This window comes from Nicotiana tabacum, unplaced genomic scaffold, assembly GCF_000715075.1.
Source record: "Nicotiana tabacum cultivar K326 unplaced genomic scaffold, ASM71507v2 Un00025, whole genome shotgun sequence".
Classification (NCBI taxonomy): domain Eukaryota; kingdom Viridiplantae; phylum Streptophyta; class Magnoliopsida; order Solanales; family Solanaceae; genus Nicotiana; species Nicotiana tabacum.
The window spans coordinates 471773-497003 of record NW_027438263.1 but is presented as its reverse complement, the minus strand read 5'-3'; the positions used below and the strand labels follow the sequence as shown (position 1 = coordinate 497003).

The 25231-nt window shown below is 37.6% G+C and overlaps 1 protein-coding gene across 1 annotated transcript; it reads left to right on the top strand.

Moving 5' to 3' along the window:
- Window positions 1-415: 415 nt before the first annotated feature.
- LOC107774917 (glutamate--tRNA ligase, chloroplastic/mitochondrial-like) lies at window positions 416-13580 on the top strand. The gene is made up of 13 exons (XM_075248696.1): window positions 416-909; window positions 1008-1126; window positions 3291-3412; window positions 3715-3897; window positions 5084-5202; window positions 5972-6020; window positions 6229-6330; window positions 6490-6592; window positions 6698-6761; window positions 6848-6962; window positions 11966-12066; window positions 12690-12846; window positions 12919-13580. Exons 1-13 carry the CDS (start codon window positions 659-661, stop codon window positions 13141-13143), a joined length of 1710 nt encoding a protein of 569 aa, XP_075104797.1. The 5' UTR covers window positions 416-658; the 3' UTR covers window positions 13144-13580.
- The last annotated feature ends 11651 nt before the right edge of the window (window positions 13581-25231 follow it).

Here is a 25231-nt window from a genome sequence, read left to right as displayed (position 1 = left end):
TTCAAGGAATCACAACAATGGCCATTGATTTTTTTTGCCTATGTTTTTTGAATGTTATATATCATTGATATTTTTTGTAGTCTTTTTTGGTTGTATGATTAAAATGGCTAGTTATTAGTAAATAATGTCTTTTTTTGGTACATTTCTATAAGATTCCCAACTAATAATTGTGTAGAATTTTCATAATACAGAAGTATTTGATATTAAAACCGGGTGAATCTTACAGGAGGGCTTAATGTAATTTATCCTAAAACTTAGTGGAAAAACACATTACAACAACAACAACTTCCCACCTTGCTCTGGGGAGACTCGAACTCACACCGTCTTGGTTGAAAGTGGAGATTGCTTACCATCAGAGCAACCCTCCTGTGGAAAAACACATTATTGTGCAAAATTTCAATTTCACCTACGTCAGAAGGTGGGGTTGGAGCGTCACAAGCGGGCTCATTAAGGCGGGCCGGGCAAATGAAATCGGGTTAAGGATTGACGAAGGCAGCGCTTATGGGTTCGTATTCCAAAACGTAAGAAATCGTTATCCTGAGTCCTGACATTGAAGATTGAAAGAAGGCTTGAAATTTGTCTTTTCGCGGCTGCACCAAAAATTTAGTTTTCTTTTCCTTTCAGAAAGGTAACAGATTTCACTGAAGTTTAGTGAAGAATGGCGACGCTGGCGGCGGCGCCGTGGTTTAGAGCAAGGTTGATCCCGGAGTTAAAGAACCGCCAGTCACTACTATACTGTCGCGGAGACCACAGTTACCGGCAAAGTCTCTGCTCCCGTAGAAGGAGTTTCTCAGTTTATGCTTCAGCGGGGAACGGAGGGGATGTCAGAGTTCGGTTTGCGCCATCTCCTACCGGTAATCTCCACGTGGGAGGCGCTAGAACTGCACTCTTTAACTACTTATATGCGCGGTCCGTCCCGGTTGTTTTCTTCTCCATTTTATCCATTGAGAAACGCTTTTTTTTTTTAATTGTCTTTCTCTGTTACATTATGTTACTCTAAATTACAGAGCAAAAGGTGGGAAGTTTATACTCCGGATTGAAGACACAGACCTGGAAAGATCCACAAAGGAGTCTGAGGAGGCCGTGCTTCGTGACCTTTCTTGGCTTGGTCTTGCTTGGGATGAAGGTTCTATCATCTACCACCCTTTCTTTCCCTTTGCTAAATTGCAGATTTCTGATGTCAGTGTCTTGTTGTATGTAACTAAAGGTTTGAGCTGAGCTTACATCCTATATAAGATTTATTAGTAACACAAGTATTATAGTAAATCCCCAACTCATCAGCAATATTATATAAAAAATGATGCCGTCTCAGTCAAACAAGTATTTAAAGTATTTCTTCTTTAGACTAGGCTTGTGAAGTAATGAGCCTAAGCTGAGTAAGCTCAGGTAGCTGCAAGATATACCGTTTCGATCCGAGCTCTCTTATTGAGAATGCTCATTCAATGAGCATTCTCAATATTATGTCTTGAAGAGGACTCAAACCTCCATGCTATTAGCATGAGATTTTGAGGCTCGCGTGTCTAATATTTCACCGCCAAGGCATCTTAAAAGTGAATCATATTTCATGAATATGATATCTATCTAGTGTGGTGTGTGGAATATATGACAAAGGTGGATCTATTGATCAATCATGTCATACATGCCGGAGTTGACATCCAATTGCTTCAATTTGAGTTGTCTGGATAATGCAATGCCTGATATATCTCAAAAAGATGCACAATTTCTGGCTTGTCTTCTTAACGTCCTTAGAATGGAACTTTTGGACAAGCCTGTTGATATTTTGCACATACAAAACTGACAAAGCTCAATAGCTAAAATTAGTGTCATAAATTGATCCAATGAAGCTGACACGGACTTTTCGAATGCCGCGATTTGTGGAAGTGTGTGGGCATGTCATCTAAAAGCTTAAGCTATTAGAGATAACACATTTTTATTCATTTAGTTATATCTTCAACACACTCCTCTCATGGTAGCCTGTCTTTTTCATGGGCCAAACATGTGGATATTCTTTTTAATTATGGGTGGCGGTGATATTTGAACCCAGGATTTGTGTCTGCTCTGATACCATGTAGAAATGTGTGACAGTTATTCTTTTAGTTATATTTTCAACACAGTCAAAATCAAAACTACGGGCTCGTTCGCATTAATTTAAATATGTGCTTTTAAAAGTAAGACAATTTTATTAACAACAATTATTTACCTTATAAAAAATATACAAAAGTCAGCACCAAAGAGGTAGTGAAAGTACAAAATTACACAAAAAGCTGGGAATTACTTCACGTAGTGCTGAGACTATCTATGAATTCCAGCATTGACTCTTTATCATTTAAAATGTATCTTTTCGCCAACACTTTAAATTATATAAGCATCTATACTTTACAAGAGAAAATCTTTTCTATTTTCCTTTCAGAATGTCTATGATTCCCTGCAAGGCACACTGGCACACTGTCCAAAAATGTGTAACGAATAGCATTCCATAGCTTTCTGATTTCTTCTCTCATCTTGCAGCCCTGCTGAGAAGCTAACGCTCGTTTCACAGTCCCTGGCATCACCCAATTGATGCCATATATGTTCAAAAACCTACTCCTGATGTCTGTCCTGTGAATCTGCAATGTAAAAAAGGATGTCTTACAGTTTCTATGTCCTTTTCACATAAAAGGTCTTGTGTGAGAACATGCCTCATGTGAAGCAATCCACCCACAGATATCCAGCTTTTGTTTCCATAGCTTCTTCCAAGGCTCCTCCTCCAGTTCCCCTTCTTTAGCAAAAATTAGTATAATTTGGTTCTGAACTTGTAATAACTGTGCAACCCTTTCTATTTCCCAGTCCTTAAAATATCTTCTAATTTATAACTTTTAACCATCACTGGTCCAGCTTTGCGCAATACTGATTTCCTTATCAATCAGCAGATTGAAAGCATGCCTTTTGACTCGAACCATTCTCTTTATTTTACTTTGTGACCTGTTAATTGCTTGTTGCCTTTATAATTTTCTGCTTTAAAGTTTTTTTTATAAGGAAAACCGCAGGCTAATGCTGTTTTTAAGTTCGCAATAAGGAAAACTAGCTAGTAGCAAATGCTATAAGGTGAGACTTATATTGAAGGTGAGGAATCAAATCCTCGTCGCTTGTTGCTCGTCATTGTGGCATTGGGACAGTCTTAAATTCTGTCTTATATTTCACCCTTCTTTTTTCTTAAGATGTAATTCTAATTTCTAAGTCATCACAATTATTGATGACATATTCTTTTACCTATCAAAATATTTAAAAAAATGATGACATCTTTTTTGCAGGTCCTGGAATTGGTGGGGAATATGGACCGTACAGGCAGTCTGAGAGGAATGCCCTTTACAAGCAATTTTCTGAAAAGCTTTTACAATCCGGTCATGTTTATCGATGTTTTTGCTCAAATGAGGTGATTGTATTGAATTTTCATTTCTTTCCTTGGGTATGCTGGCTGGTTTACAGTGTGAATTTTGAGAGTTAGAAATCTGTACATCTAGAATGTAAGTTCACAGAAGCAGATATTTGTGCTACAGAATCCTTTTGGATTCCATCTATTAGACTAGTTTCAGGAGCATGATGCTCACAAGTGTGATGCCTCTTAAACTGCTCCATTGTTTATCTGCTTGATGGGTCAATACGTTGTCCAATTTTGTGGTCTTAGTATATCGTATTGAATGACAGTGTAATAATAAAGCATTTTCTGTTGTGCAGGAATTAGAAAAGATGAAAGAGATTGCAAAGTTGAAGCAGTTGCCTCCAGTATACACTGGGAGGTGGGCAAGTGCTACAGAGGAGGAAGTGGTAGAAGAGCTGGCAAAAGGGACCCCATACACATACCGATTTCGAGTACCAAAAGAAGGGAGCTTAAAAATTGATGACCTCATTCGTGGTGAAGTTAGTGATATTTCTCAACTAATTTGTACCAGTAAAATTTATTCCCATCTAAGCTGGTGCTTCTTTCTTTTTTTATTGTCATAATTCGGGTCCAAACTTATTATGTTGAACCGCCAACTGGTGAATAAATTGAAGATTTTTTTTAGATATCGTCCAAGCTAACAATGGCAATTTTATTGCTAAAACGTTGTGTTATGATATTCTCCTCGTATCTTCTAGAAGATTAGAAACAAAAGAAGAAAGGGGGTGGTTCTGACTTGTTTTTTTCGTAGGGAATAATTAAGTTGGGGGTGACTCTTGCTTAAAGTAAGAGCTATGGCTAGATGAGTCCAATGCCTTATTTGGATAGATGGGCTAATTTCTCTAGGGCATCAATTGGTGGTTTCAAACTCTGTAATTGTTGTGTGGTGATCTGGTGATTATGGGCTTGGGGTTCTAGTGTATTAGAACTTGGAGATTGTAGAAACTAGATAAAAGAGAACTATAGAATACCAATAGTCTAGATTGGGAAATAGGGAGTGGAACTTAGTGATATTAGAAACTAGATAAAAAAGGTACTGCAGGAAGCTAATACCATAATACATAAGTATCATTGCATATTTATTTCTTGTGAATTTTTCTTTCTTCTTTCTTTTTTGTTTCCCCCCTTTTTTCTCAATGATGCACGATAGGCGGAAGTGGTAATGATAAGAAGTTTTTTAAATTGAAATTTGCTATCTATATCAGCTGGCGCTGACAGTGCACAAAGAAGCTGAAGAAATTATGGAGAAATGTCCCTTTGTATATTTTCTGGACAGCATGAAAAGGAACCATAGATGTTTTAAGAATAATTTTCTGTCGTTACCTTTTGTAAAGTTTAAATGCTTACAGAATCTATATTTTTGGGTTAGGAAGAACTCAGTAGGACTAGAATATCTGTTGGAATCCATGTATTCCTTTAATTGAGAAGTCCTATAAATTCTGCAAACTTTTGTGTAATAATACCTGCTTGGTACTTGACAATGGAATAAAAGTTTATTTTCCCTATCAGAAAAAGAAGAGGAAATGGTTGAAATAACATAACTGTGAATTTCTTATCTTTGACAAGAAAGTAAAAAATGCTGGAAATTTTTCATGCAAGGCACGGGCAAAATGCTAGTGCATCTCATTTATTATGGTGGACTAAGTTTGTTGCAATTTCATGAAGGTCAGTTGGAACTTGGACACACTTGGAGATTTTGTGATCATGAGAAGTAATGGACAACCTGTTTACAACTTTTGTGTCACAGTTGATGATGCTACTATGGCAATCTCCCATGTCATAAGGTATTAGAGAAATCTAATTTCAATACTGTATGACAGAACTGATGCTATACTCTATAGGACAAAGGCATTGTAAAATTTCCATTGAAAAGTTGAGTAACGACAAAGAGAGTAATATGATTGTAGTGATCTTTAGTTGTTAAAATGAAACATCAGTCATGATGTAAATATGTGTTTAAATTAGTTCTCAATATTATGGCGTTATGAAGTGATGATTAACAAAATTTATTCCACTTGAAGGTGGATTAAGATTGGTGGTAGTAGACAGTAGCATAGCCGGGATTTTCATTAAGAGGAGTCAAAGTATAAAGAAGTAAATATACGAAGAAGTAAATATATATATATATATATATATATATATATATATATATATATATATCTGTGTGTCTGTGTGAAATTTATACATGGACTGATGAGGCCCTGAAATGTCAGGAACTGACTATTATACATGAACTTTCTTTTTATATAGAAACATATGCCTTTACAATTTTGTTTCCTTTTCAGTTGTGTGCTATCACTACACAAACTCATTCGTTTTCCTTGATACGCCATTGTCAAATGAGTATGACATGGTTACCTTGAGATTGTACAAAAACCTTGCTAAAAACCGAGCTTACCCATGCCATAATTTGTACCTGAGGCTATGGCTCCCTGTAACATAGGTTGTACTATTTTGTTTTCTGCACAGGATACAGCCACTTTTCAATATGTAGCATGTATTTTTGAATTGTTTATTTGGCACTCGAGCACTAATGAAATCTTGATGCTTCAGAGCGGAGGAACATTTGCCGAATACTCTAAGGCAAGCATTAATATACAAGGTACTGCTTTTCCCGGTCTCCTCCCCTTTCTTCCCCACCCCCTCCCCCAAAAAAAAAGAAGAAGAGAAGAAATAAAATGAAAGAAAAGCTAAAGGGAAAAAGAGAGTGAAGAAAATGGAAAAAGAAGAGAAGAATCCTTAGGCAGTTCTGGGTATATGATTTCACTTCTAGAAGCTCATGGAGAAATTTCCTTGTTACCTTGTTGTAGGCACTAGGTTTTCCGATGCCTCACTTTGCGCATGTTTCTTTAATTCTTGCACCTGATAGAAGCAAGCTCTCTAAACGGCATGGTGCAACTTCAGTTGGTCAGGTAAATGGCTGACATGTTATTGCATGCTTCCCTTTTGAAACAATTTTAGGGGTTTACATGTCGGGCAAAATATGTTCTTCCTTTGCTTTGGATTTTCTCTACCCTTTCCTTTTGAACTGGAAAAGGGAGAAATCTCAGTGTTTTCCTTTTCCCTGACAGTTCAGGGACATGGGCTATTTGCCTCAGGCAATGGTGAATTATCTAGCTCTTTTGGGATGGGGTGATGGTACAGAAAATGAGTTCTTCACTCTTGAACAACTTGGTCAGTTGGTTGCCTCTATGCTGATGTTCACATAGCTAATTTTAGCTTGCATTCATTTCTATTTATTTGCCTTTCAAGTGTGATAGCTTCTCATCTCATTTGCAGTTGAAAAGTTCACAATTGAACGTGTAAACAAAAGTGGTGCCATTTTTGATTCGACCAAGTTAAGGTATTATATTTTCTTCTGCTATATAGATAGGATTTCTTGGTTTTACATTTCTTGATTCTTGTTTAAAATCTGAATATGAACTTCAGGTGGATGAATGGTCAGCATTTGAGATCTCTACCATCTGAAGAGCTGAACCGAATTATTGGTGAAAGGTGGAAGGATGCAGGCATCACTACAGAATCACAAGGAATCTTTATACAGGTAGAACTTTTTCTCTTTTTTTCTCTTCTCCACCACATCTTCTAGCCTGTTCGATGAAGAGTTTAACTCTCATTCTTCCTATCCCTTCTAAGTTTTACCAATCCAAGAAGAATAAACTATGTTTGTGCAATGTGATGTGATCTGACAGTTCCGTGTTAATGGTTGGGAGCACCTTCTTATGTATTGTGACTGATAGCTTCTGATGGAGCTTATTCTTAATGCACTGTTGGTGCAAGTTGGGATAAAGTGGTTGCAGACCCTTGTATGAAATGCAACAAGCAGCAGTACCACTATAGGTAGTTGTTTTACCATGTGGTGGTCTGCTACGACTTGGCTGGCTGATTCTGGATAGACCTAGTGCAACACAGCCAGTTGAATTAAATCAGGGATTCTTTTTGCATGACTGAATGAATCAGGGATGTTTGGTGCCGGATATGACACTAAGTCATTAAACTCAAGATCCTACTTAGGATAACTTAAGATTCTCTGGGGTCGGATCTTCAAGTTATAAATTGTTGCAGATAGTCTCTATGCAAAGTTACCGGAAAAAGAAAAAAAGATACCCCAGTACCTTATAAAACATTATAAATTTATGACCTAAATGTCTCATAAAAGAGTTGGAACGAAAATTGTAATATGATATCAAAATGTACTATCCTTAGAGGCTATCAGGAAAGTCAAAACATCTTGGAACTTGACTTACAATTTAGGAGTGTGAAACACATTCTTTGTGCTGTTAACTAGCAAGCTAATTAAGAAATTTATTGTCACATAATGTAAAAGTGACTTGATGTTGGAAAGGTTGGTATATTTCTCTAAGTATATCACATTAAGGTATTTTCATGGCAGGGTTGCTTCAGTACATTTCGATCCATAAAACTGTGGGGTTGTAGGAGTTGGATGGCAATTTTAACAACCTTCTATCAAAACTTGAAAATCTTAATTTGATGTTTGTTGATGTAAAAGAATCCTAAATTTCTAATTTTTTGATTTAAAACTCTGGTATCGGGGGGATATAAGGCTAGTGATGTTCCTGAAACTTAGTTGTAGCTATAACATTGTAAAACATTAATTTCACTTGTTTCAATGCTAGGCTGAGGACAATTAACAAATAGGGCTAAACTCTTGTCACGCCCCAATCCTCGGGGAGCGCGACCGGCGTGCAACCGAGTGAACCTGGTCGAGCAAGCCTATCCAGCCTTTCCTACCCGACTCATTCATAATCCGAAGAAGTAATGCATCACCAATTGTTAAACAAGGGAGAGATTAGTTATATAAATATATAAACGTTGCTAGTTCATTTTTACTTAAACACAATATGCCATAGTTAAGTTTCCAAAATTGCATACAGTTGACAATCTAGTAGCGAAGAGTTTCAAAATACAACGTGATCCAATGACCACCCCGACACCCATACATGACCCGCATAACTGTCTACAGAGCCTCTAAGGATACAAAAGACCAATATGACAATGCCGGCAACAAGGCCCCGGCTATACCTTAAAATATGAAAATTTACACAAAAGGAGGATTGCATAACCCCTAGGAGGAATGTGGGCTCACCAAGACTGTTGTGAGGAGAGAAAGAGAGCACCACTATCTGCAATCAGCGCTATTTGCGATAGACCCACCTACATCCTATCAAAGATGTAGCGCCCCGGGCAAAAGGGACGTTAGTACTGTCGAATAGTACTAGTATGTAAGGCAAACACAAATCTTAATAGGATGAACAAAGAACAAATAGAAGGCAACTATGAGATCAACAAGTACTTCACGGAATTACAAGGGAACACCAAATAAGATTCACATAGTTCCGGTTAAATCTTTCCATCTCTTTAGGTTAATGATCTTTAGTGTCAAGTACCACAACCCATAATGCCACCGTGTTTTTACACGGAGTCCGGTCTCGGCCCGACCGACTAAGCCATCCCAAGTGAGACATATCCAAATTCACAATGATAATCAGAAATCCAACGTAAATGCCACCATGCGTACAACATGGCGTCTGATCTCGGTCCGATTGGCTAAGCCATCTCACTTGGGACATAACCTCTTTCAATTATTCCTTAATTCACATTTCTTTCCATTTTTCCATTACATGGCACAAACACCCCCATTTATTAAGTAATTCTTGGCACTTGGACACATTTTTATAATTCAAGTCTTCCCCTTTTATTGTTCGTTCAAATAACTTCATAATCCATGACGACAAGTGCTATCATATAAGGCATGCGCACATAAGGAAAGAAAAAGAACACTTGGGGAACATAATCACATTTTCAACCGTCATCATTTCAGGGTAAACACTCAGAACAAATTTGGAACAAAATCTTTCAACCCAACACATTAAGGCAATCCATCTAGTATGGTCAACTCGGAACTCAAGCCAATTATTGGACACCAAGAGTTCAACACTAAGAAGAAAAGGGTTAGCCATACATACCTTAATTGAGTCTTTTCCTAATTCCTACGTCAAGTTCCGGAACCTTTAACACCTTCAATCTATTTAACAATGTAGCACAATTGAACTCATTATTAGGAAATTGATCATAGCCCTAGCTCATTTCAGCATTATATCAAACATTATGAGTTAGGGTCTCATGGCCCCTTTTTAGTGGAAGATTCCCCCAACCCACTCCCCATTCTTTCCTATCTTTGTTTTAGCACTCCCCCACATACCTTATGATCACATGCATGCAAGGTAACCACCCTAATCCCATGAATTACCTCACTAATGGTCCCTTTTAGCTACAATATGGAATTGAGAGCTGTAAACGACGGGAAGCTTACCTCTTGGGAGGGAGACCCAGGTGCCTTGATTGTTAATCTTCAAGATGTTTAGGCCAAGATTTGATGAACCATTGATGGAGACCCCTTCCCCTCTCTTTGACCCTTCCTTCTTACTCTAATTATCAGAGAAATATGTTAAAAATGGCCTAAGGGGTTGTGGGGATGGAACGGGGGTCGGGTTTTAAATTAAGAAAATGGGTCCCCCGACACAGGTGCGACCGCATAATGGTTATGCGGCCCGCAAAGTCACCGCAGAAAGGGCCTTAGGAAGTTGAGTTTTCTGACTGTGTATGTGACCGGTATGCGGTCCGCACACCTGTTCTGCGGTCGCATAATGCACCGCAGAACTTCCCTTCGCAAAAGTTCAGGGCAGATATGCGATCAATATGCGGCCCGCATAGCGATTATGCGATCGCATAATTGGGCCGCATAACTGGCCTCAAAATTGGCCAACTTTCTGTTGCACTCTGCGGCCATTATGCGGTCCGCAGAGTGATTATGCGGCCGCATAATGGACCGCAGAAACGCGTCCTTTTGAGCAACATTTTCCTCCAAGTCTGAAGGGTACGGTTCAATCCAAAAGGTCCGAACCGCTAATAACGCCGAAATCCAACTCGGCACCACGAAAACCCGAGTTTTGGTTAAGAATTTTACGGGTCTTTACAACTCTAGCATGGAAAGTACAAAGAAAATTATCGATTAGCCACTTGGAGCATCCTTATGCAATGTGGAGTCCAAGTCACCATTTTTTTAAAAATATTTTATTTTTTACATTTATTAAATTAGAAAATTTAAAAAGAAATTGTCCCAAAAAAGAGAAACCCTTGGAAAAAATTCTCTACAATTTAACATATTTTTCTTCTACAAATTTCATCCTCAAAGCAAAGTACTATCAGAACCTTACAAAGAGCCATGTCAGGTGGCACAGTCGAAGAAGTTGAGGTCGAGAATAAGCTTTAGATAATTTCATTATCTTTGAATCGATCACATAGGATCACCTAAAATCGAGGTCTTCATTGATTGTTAAAAAGAAAAGGACTCAAGATCTGAAAGTTCTTGCTTGTTTTCTTGGCCAAGGTTAATTAGCAGTGTAGTATTATTCAAATCAATTATATCCAATTAAGAAATAAACCAGCAAAATAGTGGCAAAGAAAATGTCAGACACTGCTACTAACGGCGACAAATGCCGAAGCAACTTCCGGCAAGATACTGGTGGTGGAGCTGCTTTTCTTATTTTTGGACAGATCTATGTTTGTATTTCCCCGACTTGCCGTTTTTTAGGCCAGTGCTGTTCACTGTCGTTTCATTTTTTTCGACTAGGATCTGAATTTGGGTAAGCAAGAAAGGTAAATTGTGGTCGAAGAGTTTTTGGGTCTGGTGGCTTCCGGTGGTGTTCGGACAGATTTGGTTTCTGGTGCTGGTGGGTGTTTTCGTGTAGGTTGCAGGCGGATACAGTATATGAGAGAGAGAGAGAGATGAGGGTGGAAAAAAAGGGAGAGAGTTAAGTACAGAGAGATCTGATTTGCTGGTTAACTGGCCTGTTGATCTCGCCGTCGCCGATAACTGCTAAAGGAGAGAGGGAGTGAGTTATTAAACAAAACTAGGTTAAATGTGGGACAATTTCTCTTTAAATTTTCTAATATGATAAATGTAAAAAATAAGATATTAGTAAAAAATGGTGACATGGACTCTACCTTAGCATTTTATTTACTGCGTCAGATGGCCACTGTGGATATCCGTTAGGTATAAGGGCAAATTTGTTTACTGTACTAACGGTAGGTGTAAATTTAGACGACAATTATAACGGAGGATACATGTAAACTATTTTCAATAGTACAGGGATAAATTCGGACCTTTTCCCTTAAATCAAACCAAACATGAAAAAAACGAAACCGTACGGAATTTATTACGGTTCCGTTTCAGTTATCAAAATTCACTAACTGAAAATCAGACCGAACTTTTGCAAAAGTTGAATTAGTCAAGGTAGAATACACAGCTGGCGGTTTTGTTTGCTGGTATGATTCTGGATGCATCAGGTACAGAATTAGCTAAATGTCAAACATGATCGAAACTTTTGAAATGCTGAAAATATTCCCCCCTTTCCCCAATGGCTGTTGCATAAGTGCTATTCGTTAAACATCAATTCAAAAGTTGATGTTCAGTGTACATTGGAGTTATGGTTCTTATACCTGTTAACTTTTCTATATGTACAGGATGCTGTTTTGCTCCTGAAGGATGGGATTGACTTGATAACAGATTCAGAGAAAGCGCTTTCAAGTTTGCTATCTTATCCTTTATATGAAACTTTGGCGAGGTGATTTATGAAATCCTCTTGAGAAACTGTACTATGTGATGCTTATAGATGAAAAGTCCTCTAGTTAAAGAGAATGAATAGTCTAGATAGAAAATGTCTTCAACACGCGCCCCTCACATGCGAACTTGATTCTTTTTGATGAGCCAAGCACGTGAAAATTCTTTTTGATATTGGGTGCGATGAGACTCGACCCCAAGACCTCAGTCTGCTCTGGTACGTTGTTGAAGTGTGTAACCATCTCATCTAAAAGCTTAAGCTGTTAGAGAGAACACACTTTTATTTACTTAATTATGTCTTCAACAATTTCAACTTGGTCTATTCATTAAGGCGTTAATGAAAATATTTGTTGATTAATGAGCTTAATTTGTTCGAATAAGTAAAGGTATTAATTATAGCAAAAAGGATGGTTATCCCCATTTACAAGACGAACAGAAAAGATAATTTCCACAAAAATGATTCCCCATTTAGTCCTTTACAAATTGAATACAAAAGACAATTCAACAAAACATTGATTCTTTGTAAAGGGCAACCAATTATCTATTAGAAGGCCTGAAATGATGTTAAAGGAGAAAAGCTTATAGTATGTGACTGACTTATTATGATATACGCTATGCCATTTGCAGCGCTGAAGGAAAACCAATCTTAGAAGATGGGGTTTCTGAAGTTGCTAAGAGCTTGTTAGCTGCCTACGACAGTGGCGAGCTCTCTGGTGCACTTGCAGAAGGCCAACCTGGATGGCAAAAGTGGGTGAAGAATTTTGGTAAATTGCTGAAGCGCAAGGTTAGATCTGAGTATTTTCTTTTTCCCTTAAGATTCTTTTTCAGTATTTAATAAGGTTGCTTTATGTACCAGGGAAAATCTCTCTTCATGCCCCTTCGGGTGTTACTAACAGGAAAGCTTCATGGACCTGATATTGGGGCCACCACAGTTTTGCTCTATAAAGCTGGAACATCTGGCTCTGTAGTACCTCAAGCTGGGTTTGTGACATTTGATGAAAGATTTAAAATATTAAGAGAAGTTCAATGGGAGTCGTTCAGCACAGATGTGCCTCTGTCTGCTGGTGCTGTAACTCATTGATATTGAGGCAATTTTTGGTTTGATTTTCGATCTTATGCCTTCTGTCTCTCCCCTCCCTTGTAGAAACAAAGAGGGCTGCTAACGAGTGGGGTTCTTTTGTATTTGCACCTCCTCTCTTCCGAATACGAAGAGGGCTGCCGTAGCTAGTGGTATTCCTTTTTGTATCTTCCCCCCTCCCCCTCCACGGGGTAAGGGCGTGTTGAGTGCGTAACTACTTTTAATTTTTGAATGGTGTGACCGTGACCGGCTTGATATCTTACTGCCACTTGCTGGTTGGGGCAAGTCATAGAACAATGGTAGAAGAGATAGCAGGGCATATTTGCAGCTCCAAAGTGGGTTTCGTTGAATACTCACAATGGCTATGTATTTAATTTATTGTTCTACATGTATAACTTTCTGTGACTGACAAGGATATCTTTTTTGGGTTAAGTGCTAAACCGTGCATTCACTTTCTTGGTAGAGTTAAACAGTGGAATTAGGTGTGATACTGTCGGTTGCAGTTCATCATTTGATGAGTTAGTTTCTCTAGATACTTAAGTTTCTTTTCTTGCGTTCTCATTATTACACTATCATGCGTAAATGTGTCGGAAAGGCCGTCATGAGATAATTGGAATAAAATATAAGAGAATATTCGATATAGGACGATCCAATATGATATATAAAGTTATGCATGTGATATACAGGTCTATAAGGCCGACAGAGACGGATCCGGAAGTTTATGAGTTCCTACAGAAATCTCAAGTTAATAAACAATAATAACTGGATTAATGAATTAGTTTTCAAGTTAAATATGCTTATATATTTAATGAAATTTTCAATACAAATATCGGATCTAAGCAAAAGTTATCGGATTTAGTTTTCAATACAAATGTCATAAACCCTCTACGCGTTTTCTTTGTTAATCAAATCCATTCTTGAGTTGCTGCTGCTGCTATTCTTGAGTTGAAAAATGAAAACCCCAAAAAAGGATAAAAGAAAAAGTTGGCAAATTAGCCACAAAAGTCGTAGTTACGACCTATGAAATTTACAGAAAGGAGCAATATATATATTTGGTCTGCTATTAGTAAACCAAATGTAAAAGTGTTTTACTAAAAAATATGAGGGGTGCGTAAACAAATAAATGAAAGGAAAAGAAAAAGAAAAAAAAGGGGAAAATAATGAATGAAGTGTAAAGAAAGAAATGAAAGGAAAAGAGAGGGAAGTTATGGAAGAAGAGGAAGAAGAAAGCAGAGTACGTTGTAACAATAATGGAGAAAAGAATGGAGAAGAAGGTTGCTGCATCAAGAATGGAGAAAAAAAAAAGTTAGTATGGCTGTCAAAACAATACTTGGTCAAAAAAAATATGACTTTTAAGCCAATTTCGAAAAGTTGGGTTTTCCAACTTATTGGTTTTGGCTTTTTTTAAATTAGATTTTAACTTTTTTTAAGCCTTTTTTATGGCTGTCAAATACTTTCACAAGTTAAAAAGTAAATAGCACGGTATAATCAATTTTCGGATTGGTCATTCAAAAATAGTCAGCGTTTACGAAGTCAATGAAAAATAACCACTATTTTGCTGTAGCAGAGATCGGTCCAGCATAATATACTGGAGTTCGGTGCACTTGTGTATGAACTCCAGCATATTATGCTGGACCAGTATACTTTGCTGGCTCCAGTATAATATACTGGAGACTGGAGCACCGGTGCTCCAAACTCCAGTATATTATGCTGGACCGGTATACTTACTGGAACTCCAGTATATTATGCTGGAATTCTAGTGTACTTATGTTGGAACTCCATCATATTATGCTGGAGTTTCAGCATACTTATCTTGGAACTCCAGTATAATATGTTGGAGTTCAAGTATACTTATGCTGGAACTCCAGCATAATATACTGGTGTATTTTCCGGGTTTGAACAGTGTTTTCGCTCAGATTTATCTTTACATGAAAATTGGCTAAATTTCGATTACTTTTGAAACTGGGCTATTTTTGAACGACCAGTTGTAAATCTGACTATTTTTGAATTTCACCAGCTGGTCAAACCATCTTTTAAGCCCATCCAAACAGGCTCCTACTTCTCTATTTACTCTCTCTCCCCCTATATTTTCTTCTATTGCTTCTCTCTCACATGGTCTAGGGAATATTATTGCAAATCATGCAAATATTAGTGAGATCTGATTACACATCCGTGAAAATTTGAATTGTCGATTGCAGGTTAAGCCATGTTGATTGGACCTAAACAAACATATATAGGACCAAACTACCATCAGTAAAAAAATAGCACGATATAGCCAGTTTTCGGATTGGTCATTCAAAAATAGCCAGCGTTTACGAAATCAATGAAAAATAGCCACTATTTTGCTGCAACAGAGACCGGTCCAGCATAATATACTGGAGTTCGGTGCACCTGTGTATGAACTCCAGTATATTATGTTAGACCGGTATACTTTGCTGACTCCAGTATAATATACTATAGACTGGAGCACCGGTGCTCCAAACTCTAATATATTATACTGGACAACTATACTTGCTGGAACGATATCATATTATGCTGGAGTTCCAACATACTTATCCTGGAACTCCAGTATAATATGCTGGAGTTCAAGCATACTTATGCTGGAACTCCAGTATAATATACTGGTGTATTTTCCGGGTTTTGAACAGTGTTCGCTCAGATTTATTTTTACATGAAAAGTGACTAAATTTCGATTACTTTTGAAATTGGGCTATTTTTGAACGACCAGTTATAAATCTGGCTATTTTTGAATTTCTCCCCCATAAACGCCGGCTGCACTTGGCATATGGCAGAGCCTATAGAGAAGCCTAGCCCATTTATGTCGGAACAAGTTCATTGAAAAAGAAAAAGAAAACTACAGTGTATCTACTTGATGCGTTATGCAGTATGAACATGATAACTGTATTCGTTTTTCTTCTCTCTTAATAAATCAAATTCCCATCTTGTATATCAATGTGTGTGTCTATATATTTATTTATTCTATATTAAAAGCAAGAACCTCTTAATTAAAAAGTTAAAATACCGTTTTACCCTTATTATTTTAATAACCTATTAAACTAAAAAAATACAAAGAGACACCTACAATACATAAAGACGCCTACAAAAAGAAAACAACGAGGAAAAGAACCGATGCTTGGAAAGAGGGAAAAAACGTTTGCAAAGAGACACCAAGTTTTGGGTTACTTTAATTCTCTCATTATCATTTTAAGAATTTACTTCGAGATGAAAGCAGGACAATTGCAAAAACGAGATACATGGAAGGAGCACATGGAGTTTTATATCTTGAAAAAAAATTAATCATTTGTCGTTATGTAGTACTGTAGTCGTACTTCAGGTACCACAAAATTAATTTTATTTTTTTGTCATATATATTAGTAAACGTCTTTCACTGGAATTAATTATGTCTATTATGTATGTTTGGCTATTTCCTAAGGTATTTATTTGGTCTAATTCCTCAAGTCTAATTCCTAACGTCTTTCATTGGATGACAATGAAACGAGTTTTGGGATACTTAGAACATACCCAAAACTTTGATTTGCACTACAGTAAATATCCTGCGGTGATTGAAGGATATTGTGATGCAAATTGGATCACCGGTTCAACTGATTCGAAGTCCACAAATGGATATGTATTCACTATTGGTGGAGGAGCGGTATCTTGGAAGTCGTCCAAACAAACATGTATTGCCCGCTCTACAATGGAGGCTGAGTTCATAGCCTTAGATAAAGCCGGTGAAGAAGCTGAATGGCTCTGGAATTTCTTGGAAGACATTCCATTTTGGCCCAAACCGTTGGCACCAATATGCATACATTGTGATAGCCAAGCGACAATTGGAAGGGCTGGGAGCGTTATGTATAACGGTAAATCTCGTCATATACGACGAAGACATAAAACCGTTAGGCAACTTCTCTCTAGAGGAATTATCACGATTGACTATGTAAAGTCAAGTGATAATGTGTCGGATCCACTTACAAAAGGCCTAACTAGAGAGGTAGTTGAGAAATCATCAAGGGGAATGGGACTATGGCCGAGAACAAGTCATTGTGGCGGTAACTCTACCTAGAAGACTGGAGATCCCAAGATCTAGGTTCAAGGAGATCAAACAAAGTCATTAATGACGGTTCAACATTGTCAACAAAATTTTTTTTAGTCCATTCTCGTGATGAGACAATGTTCAGTACCAAGGATAAAGCATTAAGGCTTTTTAATGATTTCTAAATTTGATACAGGGTATATCAAATAGTGTATCTACGGGATGACACGTTTAGGAATCACCTATGTAAGTGTGAAGTGTTAGCCGCTTCAAGGAGAATTTTGCAAGGCCAATTCTCTACGCACTTATGAAACCAGGCAGTGTTCATGGCTGAAACGAACACTATAATGAGAACCAAAGACGGTTAAGGGATTGATTGTGTGACTTATGGTTGTCTAGGTATACACTAAAGTTCAACGGTTCAAAGATATCAAATCTACCGATTGACCGAGTATATCCGACATAAGTTCACTACGGAAAGTTCAAAGGGAAACCTACTTATCCAGATGCAATTAATTCTTGCTGGCAAATCACACAAGTTTTTCATGCATACTTCCGTGATATAGCCATTCCCCATTCATGTGGGGGATTGTTGAGTTTCTTTTTAATATAGAAAGGTATTAAAAAGAGGGTGAATGGGAAATGGAGGGAAATGAAAATTTGAGTAAAATTTTAAGTTTCCCTCTCCTTTGAATGAGTTATTGTCCCTCATTAGTAGAGGAAAAAGAGTTTGGTGGGTTTATATACAAATGCACTTCATGTAGCTCTTAAAGAGTTAAGAAGAAGGCAAGCCTCGCGCCGTCGTCGTCGCTCGCTCGCTCGGCTCGGCTTCGGCTACGGCTACGGCTTCGGCTTCGGATTTGGATTTGGTCAAATGATCGATTGATTGATTAATTTTTTGGACCAAATTTATTTGTTAATAGTGAATATTAACGTAATATTATCCGTGTTTGTAACGGATGTTTTCCAATCCGTGAATATTAATGAGCAAGTGCTAAGTGCTCATTCCACCATGAGTAGTGCTCCAGCCACCATTGCCATATTGATTGCTCCATTAGTTAGCAGCCGGGTGCTCCATCCACCATGGCCAAGTGCTCCACTAAATGAGTGGCAGCAGGTCCGTATTTAGCAGCTAACTGCACTATAAATAGATGGTGCAAGCAGCTTGTTGAAGACACACCGAAACAGAATTGAGAGCTATTGATCTTCTCTTCACCGAAAACTCAACGTTGGCTATAATTTGCATTTCTTCCTCTCAGAATTTCCATTCGACTTCTGAGTTTTCCTCCCTTGTTCTGCATTGTTTTAAACTACTAAGAAAGCATCCGTAAGTGTGATTTGCTGCCGAACTTTGTATTCGCTGAAACATTGGGGTTTGAAGTACCGCTACACCAGTGTGTAATTCGTTCTATCCTGGGAGGAAATAATCCATAACCTTGGGTACTAGGAGGGGATTAAATTCCTTAAGGAAATACTGTGAATTCAGTGGGCTCGAATTAATTTCTGTTTTATTTATATTTACGTTTATAAGCTAACGTTCTAATTTCCAGAATCATTATTTACAAGTACAGAAGGAACAACAATTTATAATTTTAATTTCTATATTTGTGTTACTTTTATTATTCTGGAAACTATAACCTTTGTGGTTTTTGTGTACTCCCATTTGGAGAGTAAAGCCTTCGTGGCGGTTTGTTGGAGATTAAAATCTACGTGATTTTTACTCTAGTTTTAAAGCCTTCGTGGCGTTTTGTTGGAGATTAAAATCTACGTGATTTTTCACTCCAGTTTTAAACATTTGTTTGTGTCATTTTTACAGTAAAAATGGCGAATGACGGAAATCAAGCTGTTCCGATGATGACTGCCAACGCATCGACAAGTCGAACTCCGGCGTTGGCACCGACAGAGAAACCCGAAAAATTTTCCGGGATGAATTTCAAGCGCTGACAGCAAAAGATGTTCTTCTACTTGACTACGTTATGTCTACAGAATTTCATCAAGGAAGATGTTCCTGATCTTCCAGATGAAACTCCAGAGAATGATAGCTTTCTCGTGATTGAGGCGAGGAAGCATTCTGACTTCTTGTGCAGGAATTATATTCTTAGCGGACTGGAGGATAATCTGTATAATGTATACAGTGGCGTGGAAACGTCAAAAGAATTGTGGAATGCACTTGAAAAGAAATACAAAACTGAAGATGCCGGGATGAAGAAATTTGTCGCTGCAAAATTTTTGGACTACAAAATGGTAGATAGCAAGTCTGTTATTACCCAAGTCCAGGAGTTACAAGTGATTATTCATGATCTACTTGCTGAAGGTATATTTAAAATAAATGCTAATGTTGAAAGTAAAATTTTTAGTAATTTTACTAACGGAATTTTCATTGAAGGTCTTGTCATCAATGAGGCATTCCAAGTAGCAGCAATAATTGAGAAGTTGCCTCCATTGTGGAAGGACTTTAAAAATTATTTGAAACACAAACGAAAGGAGATGTCCCTTGAAGATCTCATTGTTCGATTGAGAATCGAAGAGGACAATAAAGCTGCTGAAAGGAGAGGCCGTGGAAATTCAACAATAATGGGAGCAAATATTGTTGAAGATAACAAAAGGAGAAAGAAGGCTTCTGGTCCAAAATACAACCCAAGCAAGAAGCGGTTCAGTGGAAACTGCTACAACTGTGGAAAAACCGGACACAAATCTACTGAGTGTCGTGCTCGGAAGAAAGACAAGCAAAGAGGTCAAGCAAACATGGTAGAAAAGCATGATGATGTTGATGACTTGTGCGCCATGCTTTCTGAATGCAACCTGGTAGGAAACCCAAAGGAGTGGTGGATTGATTCTGGAGCCACTCGCCATGTTTGTGCTGTGAGGGAAGCATTTCTACATATGCTTCTGCTGGACCCGAAGAGACACTCTCTATGGGAAATGTTGCTACAACAAAAATTGAAGGATACGGTAAGATATTTCTCAAGATGACTTCTGGCAAGGTCATGACTTTGAACAACGTCCTACATGTTCCCGAGATTAGGAAGAACTTAGTCTCTACTGGACTTCTTGTAAAGCACGGTTTCAAGTACGTTTTTGTATCTGACAAGGTAGTGATTAGTAATGAAATGTTTGTAGGAAAAGGTTACCTTACTGGGGTCTTTTCAAGCTGAATGTAATAGTTGTTGAAACTAATAATAAAACTTCAGTTTCTTCTTACTTACTTGAGTCAAATGATTTATGGCATGTACGTTTGGGTCATGTCAATTATAAAACCTTGCGAAAAATGATAAACTTGGAAGTATTGCCTAAGTTTGAATGCGAAAAATCAAAATGTCAAATATGTGTGGAATCTAAGTATGTTAAACATCCTTATAAGTCGGTTGAAAGGAATTCAAATCCTTTAGACTTAATTCACACAGATATTTGTGACATGAAGTCAATACCATCTCGCGGTGGAAAGAAGTATTTCATAACTTTTATTGACGATAGTACTCGATATTGCTATGTTTACTTACTTAATAGTAAAGATGAAGTAATAGACGCATTCAAGCAATACAAAAATGAAGTTGAAACGCAACTTAACAAGAAAATCAAAATGATAAGAAGTGATAGGGGTGGTGAATATGAATATCCTTTTGAACAAATATGTTTAGAATATGGAATTATTCATCAAACAACAGCCCCTTACACGCCCTAATCCAATGGGATTGCGGAAAGAAAGAATCGTTCGTTAAAGGAGATGATGAACGCATTGTTGATAAGTTCTGGTTTGCCACATAACTTGTGGGGGGAAGCCGTTCTTACGGCTAACCGAATACTAAATCGAGTACCCCATAGCAAAACACAATCCATTCCATATAAAAAATGGAAAGGAAGGAAGCCCAACTTAAATTATTTTAAAGTGTGGGGGTGTTTAGCAAAAGTGCAAGTTCCTAAACCCAAAAGGGTAAAAATAGGACCGAAAATAGTTGATTGTGTTTTCATAGGATATGCGACTAATAGTAAAGCATATCGATTTCTAGTTCATAAATCAGAAAATCCCAACATTCGTAATAATACGGTTATAGAATCAGATAATGTTGAGTTCTTTAAAAATATATATCCGTATAAAAAGGAATGTGAGTCGATTGGTGAAGGATCTAAACGACCTCAGGAAGAAACAAAAGAAAGTACATTTAATCAGGGGGATCCAAGACGTAGTAAACGTCAAAGAACGTCTACTTCGTTTGGACCAGATTATGTGACTTTCTTATTGGAAAATGAGCCTCGAACATTTAAAGAAGCTATGTCTTCTTTGGAATCATTGTTCTGGAAAGAGGCAGTCAATAGTGAAATAGAATCCATATTGAACAACCATACATGGGAATTGGTTGATCTTCCTCCTGGAAATAAACCTTTGGGTTCTAAATGGATTTTTAAGAGAAAAATGAAAGATGATGGCACTATTGATAAATTCAAGGCAAGACTTGTTGTCAAAGGGTATAGACAACGAGAAGGTCTTGACTACTTTGATACATACTCCCCAGTTACAAGGATTACGTCCATACGGATGTTAGTAGCATTAGCTGCAGTGTATGGTCTTGAAATTCATCAAATGGATGTTAAAACGGCCTTCTTAAATGGAGAGTTGGAGGAAGAAATTTACATGGAACAACCTGAAGGGTTTGTGGTTCCAGGTAAAGAAAATAAGGTATGTAGACTTGTTAAGTCCCTTTACGGACTAAAACAAGCACCCAAACAATGACATGCGAAATTTGACCAAACAATGTTGTCAAATGGTTTTAAGATAAATGAATGTGATAAATGTGTGTACATTAAAAATGTTCCAAATCACATAGTCATTGTTTGCCTATATGTGGATGATATGCTGATAATGAGTAATAACATTGCCAACATAAATGCTACTAAGCGTATGCTAACTAGCAAGTTTGATATGAAGGACTTGGGAATTGCGGATTTAATTCTGGGGATTAAGATCCAAAAGACTCCTCAAGGTCTGGCATTGTCACAATCTCATTATATTAAGACAATACTTGAAAAATTCAAGCACTTGGGCTTTAAAGTTGCAAAGACTCCAATTGGCGTAAATCTTGCACTAGCAAAGAATAAAGACCAAAGCATATCACAATTGGATTATGCTCGTGTGTTGGGATGCTTAATGTACATCATGAATTGTACACGACCAGATATAGCTTGTGCTATAAGTAAACTAAGTCGATACACGAGCAATCCAGGTCAATCTCATTGGATGGCAATGAAACGAGTTTTGGGATACTTAGAACATACCCAAAACTTTGATTTGCACTACAGTAAATATCCTGCGGTGATTGAAGGATATTGTGATGCAAATTGGATCACCGGTTCAACTGATTCGAAGTCCACAAGTGGATATGTATTCACTATTGGTGGAGGAGCGGTATCTTGGAAGTCGTCCAAACAAACATGTATTGCCTGCTCTACAATGAAGGTTGAGTTCATAGCCTTAGATAAAGCCGGTGAAGAAGCTGAATGGCTCCGGAATTTCTTGGAAGACATTCCATTTTGGCCCAAACCATTGGCACCAATATGCATACACTGTGATAGCCAAGCGACAATTGGAAGGGCTGGGAGCGTTATGTATAATGGTAAATCTCGTCATATACGACGAAGACATAAAACCATTAGGCAACTTCTCTCTAGAGGAATTATCACGATTGACTATGTAAAGTCAAGTGATAATGTGTCGGATCCACTTACAAAAGGCCTAACTAGAGAGGTAGTTGAGAAATCATCAAGGGGAACGGGACTATGGCCGAGAACAAGTCATTGTGGCGGTAACTCTACCTAGAAGACTGGATATCCCAAGATCTAGGTTCAAGGAGATCAAACAAAGTCATTAATGACGGTTCAACATTGTCAACAAAATTTTATTAGTCCAATCTCGTGATGAGACAATGTTCAGTACCAAGGATAAAGTATTAAGGCTTTTTAATGATTTCTAAATTTTATACAGGGTATATCAAATAGTGTATCTACGGGATGACACGTTTAGGAATCACCTATGTAAGTGTGAAGTGTTAGCCGCTTCAAGGAGAATTTTGCAAGGCCAATTCTCTACGCACTTATGAAACCAGGCAGTGTTCGTGGCTGAAACGAACACAACAATGAGAACCAAATACGGTTAAGGGATTGATTGTGTGACTTATTGTTGTCTAGGTATACACTAAAGTTCGACGGTTCAAAGATATCAAATCTACCGATTGACCGAGTATATCCGACATAAGTTCACTACGGAAAGTTCAAAGGGAAACCTACTTATCCAGATGCAATTAATTCTTGATTGCAAATCACACAAGTTTTTCATACATACTTCTGTGATATAGCCATTCCCCATTCATATGGAGGATTGTTGAGTTTCTTTTTAATATAGAAAGGTATTAAAAAGAGGGTGAATGGGAAATGAAGGGAAACGAAAATTTTGAGTAAAATTTTAAGTTCCCCTCTCCTTTTAATGAGACATTGTCCCTCATTGGTAGAGGAAAAAGAGTTTGGTGGGTTTGTATACAAATGCACTTCATGTAGCTCTTAAAGAGTTAAGAAGAAGGCAAACCTCGCGCCGTCGTCGTCGCTCGCTCGGCTCGGCTTCGGTTACGGCTACGGTTTCGGCTTCGGCTTCGGATTTGGATTTGGATTTGGATTTAGATTTGGTCAAATGATCGATTGATTGATTAATTTTTTGGAACAAATTTATTTGTTAATAGTGAATATTAACATAATATTATCCGTGTTTGTAACAGATGTTTTCCAATCCGTGAATATTAATGAGCAAGTGCCAAGTGCTCATTCCACAATGAGTAGTGCTCCAGCCACCATTGCCATATTGATTGCTCCATTAGTTAGCAGCCTGGTGCTCCGTCCACCATGGCCAAGTGCTCTACTAAATGAGTGGCAGTGGGTCCGTGTTTAGCAGCTAACTGCACTATAAATAGATGGTGCAAGCAGCTTGTTGAAGACACACCGAAACAGAATTGAGAGCTATTGATCTTCTCTTCACCGAAAACTCAACGTTGGCTATAATTTTCATTCCTTCCTCTCAGAATTTCCATTCGACTTCTGAGTTTTCCTCCCTTGTTCTGCATTGTTTTAAACTACTAAGAAAGCATCCGTAAGTGTGATTTGCTGCCGAACTTTGTATTCGCTGAAACATTGAGGTTTGAAGTACCGCTACACCAGTGTGTAATTCGTTCTATCCTGGGAGGAAATAATCCATAACCTTGGGTACTAGGAGGGAATTAAATTCCTTAAGGAAACACTGTGAATTCAGTGGGCTCGAATTAATTTCTGTTTTATTTATATTTACGTTTATAAGCTAACGTTCTAATTTCCAGAATCATTATTTACAAGTACAGAAGGAACAATAATAGTTTGTGTAACGGATGTTTAGAATTCAAAGATGCACCTGAAGTCATGAGGGGTTCAAGTAACTTTGCGAGGAGACTGGTTTCGGAATAGATTAAAAAATCCATTAATCTTTGCACATAAACTCTTTGGTATTATCTTATCTCTATGAAAATTATCTTCTAATCATAAGGATACCAATTTCAGCCTATCTATAGAAGAAGCGGAGCAATATTGATTAATTATATGTTCACATTCTTATACATGCATGTTCTGAGCGTCGAAATTGAAAAAGTTCTTTATTCTTAGCAAGTTCAGAATTCCATGGGCGAACCAATAAGACTAAGGAAACAATCGCTAACCATGAGCTTAAATCATTTTTCATAGAGAAGCTTGGAATAATGGTCTTTGGGTTTGACGTTGGTGCATGGAGAGACATATGGGAACAAAAAGAGTACTGGGATAATTAAGCCACATATAAAGTTACGGAAAAAAGTGGTTATTGTTATTCCCTTTAAAGAAAGAAGGGTTACAGAACATTGATTCTTGAAATATTCTTTGATGTTCCTTTTAGAGATAGAGGTGTTATCAAACCCTGGATCTTGAAGTAATACTTAAGTATACTATTTAGTTTTCTTATTTACTTCACGATTTTCCACGATGAACTATTGAAAATAGACGAATACCATGATCGGT

Excerpts from the sequence above, each read along its gene's own strand:
- LOC107774917 (XM_075248696.1), top strand. The coding sequence starts at position 659 with ATGGCGACGCTGGCGGCGGCGCCGTGGTTTAGAGCAAGGTTGATCCCG. Across the intron at positions 3,898-5,083 it reads ATGACCTCATTCGTGGTGAA|GTCAGTTGGAACTTGGACAC; the intron begins GTTAGTGATATT and ends AATTTCATGAAG. Across the intron at positions 6,331-6,489 it reads GTGCAACTTCAGTTGGTCAG|TTCAGGGACATGGGCTATTT; the intron begins GTAAATGGCTGA and ends TTTCCCTGACAG.